Here is a 6,085-nt window from a genome sequence, read left to right as displayed (position 1 = left end):
GGGTGGGGGGTGGGGGTGGGATGAATTGGGCGATTGTGATTGACATGTATACACTGATGTGTATAAAATGGATGACTAATAACCTGCTGTATAAAAAAATAAATAAAATTTTAAAAAAGCAGGTTATGAATTTTTGATTGTTGTGGCTGGATTATGGGAACAGGGATATTCATTGTCCTTTTCTCCCTGTTTGTATATATTTTTCATTATAAAAAGTTAAAGTTGAAAGCAACTTAAATCTTTATCAGTGGGGAATGAGATAAATTATTATGTCTCCATTCAATAAAAAAAAAAAAAAAAAAGATCCCAATACAAAGGAGTAGAATCCAAGGTGGAACAATTAAATTACTCTCTCACTGATACAGGAAGTGGGAATGACTCTTGTTCAAAAATATACACACGAAAGAATTATGCTTTAAATTCTAGGAATCAAGTTTTGGTTCTCAGCTTGAATAGTAGGGACCTATACTTATGAAGAGATGGTCATAGACATGGTTATTCATGGTTTCTGGCTTTTTCCGTAGGGGGCGATGGTATGGATGTAACCAAGAACAAACGAGATGGCAGTGAAGTCACTGAAAGAAGTAAGAGCATGAAACGTGTCATTATAAAAGTAAAAAAATTTTTGGAAAGAGTAAATAATTTATTCCTAATTCCACCGCAACTACTGTATCTTTTTTTCTATTTCTTATGTTTTCGTTTTTAGTTTTTTTCTTAGCTTTTTCTTTTTGCTTTTTTTTCCCCACTGTATCATTTTAAATGTGTTCCTAAATAGAGTATTTCTTCCTATTAGCCTTTCGTTGATTTTTTTTTAACACACTTGTAATCAAAATGTGTTCTGCTTTTTCTTCAAAGATGAAAATCACCATTTCTATGTTACAGTTTTTATAACCAGCATTTTTAATGGTTTGATAATATCCTGTTGAACGAATTTACAACAGCTTATTTAACCGTGTTCTTTTTTAGGGATACAGGGCAACAGAAATCCAAAAGAATAATATCCCCATTATTGCAGGGACAAAGTTGGAATCACACTGGTGTCACAGTTGCAGTCTACACTGAAAGCTGAAAACAGACATATTTCTTTTGTGAAACTGCCCAAATAATAAACTCAGAGACATTAAAATAGCCCCTTAACAGCTCTGACTCTTTCATTTATCCTGTGACTTTCATATATTGCCAAAAAAAATTCTGGCTCCACAGACTTGGAACTTTAGGTTAAGAAAGAATTTATTTTTATGTGTCATAGAATCCCAAAGGTCCACACAATGAGAGGTTTAGTGAAAGCTCAAGGACTATTATTCATATCAAGCTACCATTTTAGTCTGAAAAACCATTTCCTTTTATGCATGGAATGATGCTTCTGCTCCATTCATAACGCCATGTTGCTGCCAGGACAACCAAGCTAATAGGAGCACGCAGGGTGAAGAAGGGAAGGGTGAGGGAGCAGTAAGACCGGTGTGGGATGCAGCAGTTGCCAGCATCACAAAGTGATGCCCCACAATCGTCTTCATCCTTTTCTCCTTTCACCAACCATACGTGCATACACAACACGCATATGAATATGCTTCGGCGTGTGCACGAGAAGGGTGCTTCTAGAAACCAGCGACCTTAGCTAGGTAGGTGCTCCTTAATGTCCAACCCAGAGGGAGGTAGTGGTTGGTGATGGTCACAGTCAGAGCACAGAATTGGCCCAGAAGGTTTCAGGAATCTACTCACCTCCCCATGCTTCTGTAGAGGAGAGAGTGATTCAGGAAGGCAAGAGGTCTTTCTTCTAACTGGTGTTTTTGAAAAACACCGGAAGCTTTTGTGACCTTATAGACTCATCATCACTTGGAGTCTTCTCAGTTTCGGGAGGCAAAGGGACTGGTTCTTCAGGTCTGTCTTGGATGTTCATCTGTCCAAGCACCAAATGTGACTTACCGACCCCCTTCCTTCCTACACTTCCTCACACTCAGGGGTGGCCCTGAAGACTTTAGAATGAATTATGTCCTTGAGACACCCCCAAATTCATAAAGAGGTTCAAGGTAATTATTCGCATCACAGTGTAATCAGCCAGGATGATATGCTGGCCTCAGCTGGACTGGGTGACCATTTAGAAGGGGCAGTGCAGAGAAAGAGAGTGACTTGAGGGCCTGATCCTCCTTCAAAGGCAAATCCAGGCCTGGACTAGATCTAATTGCTATATGAGAGACATTAATGCAAGACAACTCATTGTTCAAATCAGTGGGTAACTAACTACTTTTGGTACCAAAGGGATATAAACCTATTTTCCAGGTACATTAAGCCCTATTGTTATTGCACCTATTTGCTTTTACAGTGGGTCAGATCAAATACCTTAAAGCACAAGTGTATAAAAGTCTATATTGAACCTAATTTAATGTGCCGAACCTGTGAACGACGTGAGACCTTGCCAAAGTACAGAGATTTCAGTACATTACTTAAGATCTCATCTTTTCTTTGTCTTTTTCTAGTTATCACGGAAACAATAACTAAAAGACTTACGTCCTTACCACCAAGTAAGTGACCATCTTGAGAGCTTTCTTTTCAGTAAGGCCTGTGTGAAGGGCTCCACATGTAACCTTTTCCATGGGTACTCACTTTCCCGTTAAGCAAGTCCAAAATATCTGAAATCTTTTATTTATTTATTTATTTTAATTTTTTTTTTTTTGCGGTACACGGGCCTCTCACTATTGTGGCCTCTCCCGTTGCAGAGCACAGGCTCCGGATGCGCAGGCTCAGTGGCCGTGGCTCACGGCCCCAGCCGATCCCGGACCGGGGCACGAACCTGTGTCCCCTGCATCGGCAGGCAGACTCTCAACCACTGTACCACCATGGAAGCCCTGAAATCTTTTTTTTTTTAAACAGCTGTATTGAAATTACCTTATATCCCACAAAATCCACCAGTTCAAAGTGTATAATTCAATTGTTGTTAGTGTATTTACAGAGTCGTGCAGCCCCTTTGCAACAATCTAATTTTAGAACATTTCCATCACTCAAAAAAAACCTCCACGGCCATTAGCAGTCACTCCCATTCCCCCTCCCTTCTCCCCAGCCCCTGAATACCACAAATCTACTTTCTGTCTCTATAAGTTTACCTGATCTAGACACTAAAATTTCAGAAATCTTATCCAGCCTGGGCCTGGGGTGGGAGGAGGGAACCACAGCCAGGCTTCTGTCTGAATCCACTTTTTTCTCAGGAGGTTATTAGGGTTAGTGGATTCTATATGGAGATCTGAGCCCTCAAACTAGCCCTGCACCTCTCGGGAAGCCTGGCTCAATGTGGGGAGTGGGGAGATCCCTCCATCCACACATGAGGTTGGAGCAAGATGGGCTGCCAGGTGAAACAGCAGCAAGCCAGAGCTCTCACTCATCCTTCCAGCACTTCCAGTGGCTGCCATGTCCAGTGTACAGACCAGGCATTCAAAAAAAGCAAGCCCAACCCAGGCCTTGGCCTCAAGGAGTTTTCATCACTTGCTGACTTTTCAAATATTTAATTTTCCTAATCAGCAACTTGCTATGCTCCACCCAGGGAACTTTCTTTTCAAATTGGGTAGAATATTTGCTCTTGACATCTGTATCAAAAACAAACAAACCGAGAGCATGGCAGCATGTATCGTGCAGTGCAGGTGGGAAAGCGGCCCCAAACCAAGAGCCTCGTGGGTGAGAAGCTAGGGAAGGCTTCCGAGGGGCAGGGAACGAGGAAACCCTCTGCACTGACTCCACTTGTAAATTGTCATCTGTTCCTCCTTTCTGCAGAAGGGGGCACCAGCAACAGCTATGCTAAAACAGGCTCTCTTGGTGGAGGGAGCCGGCTGGAGAAACAGAGCCTGATGCATGGCAGCAGTGGCTACATAAACTCAAGTAAGTGCCTGCTGGTGTGAGGACTGGGGGAAGGGCAGATGGACAGGGAGAAAGAGGGTCCTGAATGGAAGGAGACCATTACCACTGTTTGTCACCCATTCCAAATACCCCAAAGAGCTGTGTAAAGGACACACATCCCACCAAAGGTGAGACTTTCGAATTACCCACATACCTAATTGGTAATTACCCACATACCTACTTAAAATGGAATGCTATCATTCTGTCCCTCAATATAAATAACAATAATTAATTAAGAAGGTTTCCTGGGGAGTTGACTCCTTTCCCATTGAATTACTCTCTTTAAGCCATCTCTTTTAGAAAAGGGTGTGCATGTCTGAGGGTTTACAATTTGAATTAACAACAACAAAAGAAACTTAACGATTGGGTTACTGTGCTAAGGAAAGCTGGTGACATATGAACCCACACTTTGTGCGTTTCCACTGGGCGCAAGCATCCAACACAGGCACACACTCACACTCTACCGCTGAAGCCATTTTTAAAATCTTGGAATGACACTAAAGAAAAGACCCAAGACAGGCAACAGCTGGGCTGACGAAGTGCAGCGCCTGCCCTTACCTCTCAAGGAATATTTCCACGTGGGGTTGTATTCTAGTCCACCCAGCAGTGCCCTACGATTGCAGGCCAGGTCCTCAAGAAACATCCCGCTTCTCCATTTCCGTGCACTTTGTCCACAGACATAAAGGACCTCCCTACCTTCCAGTAGCAATAATTCCATCTCCCATTTCTGAGCAGCCGTGGGAATGCTGAGGGGTGGATCCTTTCAGATGTGCTCTCCTGAAGTCCTCTGGCCCCTCCATAGGGCCCTCCTTTATTAGGAGCAGTCTGCGTGCACTTAGTGGAACCGTATGTCAATCTGTGAAGTCCTCTGAGGGTCTGTGCTTTTTCCCCTCTTGTAGGTGGGAGCACACGAGGCAATGCCTCTACCTCCAGTTACAGGAGGGCCCCTGGTGAGTTGGCCTCCACTCTGCCCAACTCACCAGGCTCGACCTTTGAGAGAAAAATTCACGTCACCCGCCATGGAACATACGAAGGTACCGGTCCCACAGACTTTAAGAGAGAGCTACTCTCTTCCCTCAGTAACTTATCTCATCCTTTGAAGACTGAAGCCTCAGCTACCTGTCTTCACCCGGGCCTTCCCACCTTTCTTTCCATTCTTGTTTCGGTTCTTTTATGGACTCAGGTTTCTTGGGGATTTTGTTGATTTACCGACCCCTCATTTATTCATTTATCCATTTAGTCACTTTTTCAGCTGGTATTTTATCAGATATCTACCAGGCGTTTAATGCCATGCAGAATGCCTTGATGGATGCTTAAATGAATCAGACCTGGATCTTGTCTTCAAAGGGCCTAGAATCTAATAGACAAGTTAAGATGACAGATAAACTATAATGTAAAGTAGAAGGGGGTTATCATTTCCAGATGGGTCTTCAGGGAAGAGTCTATGTGGGAGGTGGCATCTGAGCTGGGCCTTCATGATGTGTAAGACTTTTACCCGATGGAGAGCTGGGCTGTTCCAGGCTGCAGGAACAGCAGCACAGCGAGGACGGGAGTCCAGGCCTCAGGTACGAGCAGCAGTGGTACTTGTGTGAAGAGAGATGGAAAGGCTCAGATTCGGTGCTAGGCCAACATGTTTGGGCTTTATTCTGCACACAGTGAGGAGCCACAGAGATTTCTGAGCAAAAGTGTCCATCGTGTCTGTGGTCCAGGACTAGAACTCTGGTTGCCATGCTCAGGACGAATAGGGCGGGAAGAGGCTGAACACGGTGACAAATTAGGAGGTGATCAGTAGTCCGGGGAGGGGAACCTTGGCCGGGACTGCGGTGGTAGCAATGGGAGCCGACAGGAGGACCTGGAGTGAAAGAGCTGGAACTGACAGGCTTGTCAATTATTCAATTTTGTGGGGAAGGGAGAAAAAGGAGTCAGTGTTTCCGCTGAGATTTCAGACACAGGTGGTTGGGTTCATTGTGGTGCCAACGACTGAAGCAGGGAAGCCAGGGGGAGGCCTCCCAGTGGATGAGTTCAGTTATTTTGTCCTAAAGTAGAGCTGCTGGCACAGCTTTCTGGTGGGGATACCATGCAGGCAGTGGGACACACAGGACTTGAACTAAGGGGAGAAGTCAAGGCAAGACACCCGGTTTGGGGTTTTTCACAAAGAGCTGTTAGTAGAGGTTGGAAAACTGAAGGAGTTGGCCAGGGAAAG

At 44.3% G+C, this 6,085-nt stretch overlaps 1 protein-coding gene across 1 annotated transcript in view; it reads left to right on the top strand.

Annotated features, from left to right (window-relative positions):
* COL17A1 (collagen type XVII alpha 1 chain) overlaps positions 1–6,085 on the top strand; it is a 51,104-nt gene that overhangs the window by 6,649 nt on the left and 38,370 nt on the right. Inside the window, exons 2-5 of the mRNA XM_007470439.1 lie at positions 525–584; positions 2,475–2,519; positions 3,760–3,864; positions 4,782–4,916. Of these exons, the coding sequence (XP_007470501.1) occupies positions 536–584; positions 2,475–2,519; positions 3,760–3,864; positions 4,782–4,916 (334 nt within the window). The 5' untranslated portion in view covers positions 525–535. The remainder of the gene's footprint in view (positions 1–524; positions 585–2,474; positions 2,520–3,759; positions 3,865–4,781; positions 4,917–6,085) is intronic.

Source organism: Lipotes vexillifer, unplaced genomic scaffold (assembly GCF_000442215.2).
Source record: "Lipotes vexillifer unplaced genomic scaffold, Lipotes_vexillifer_v1.1 scaffold916, whole genome shotgun sequence".
Classification (NCBI taxonomy): Eukaryota; Metazoa; Chordata; class Mammalia; order Artiodactyla; family Lipotidae; genus Lipotes; species Lipotes vexillifer.
Note: the sequence above shows the minus strand (reverse complement) of the source record. Positions and strands in the feature narration are given on the sequence as shown.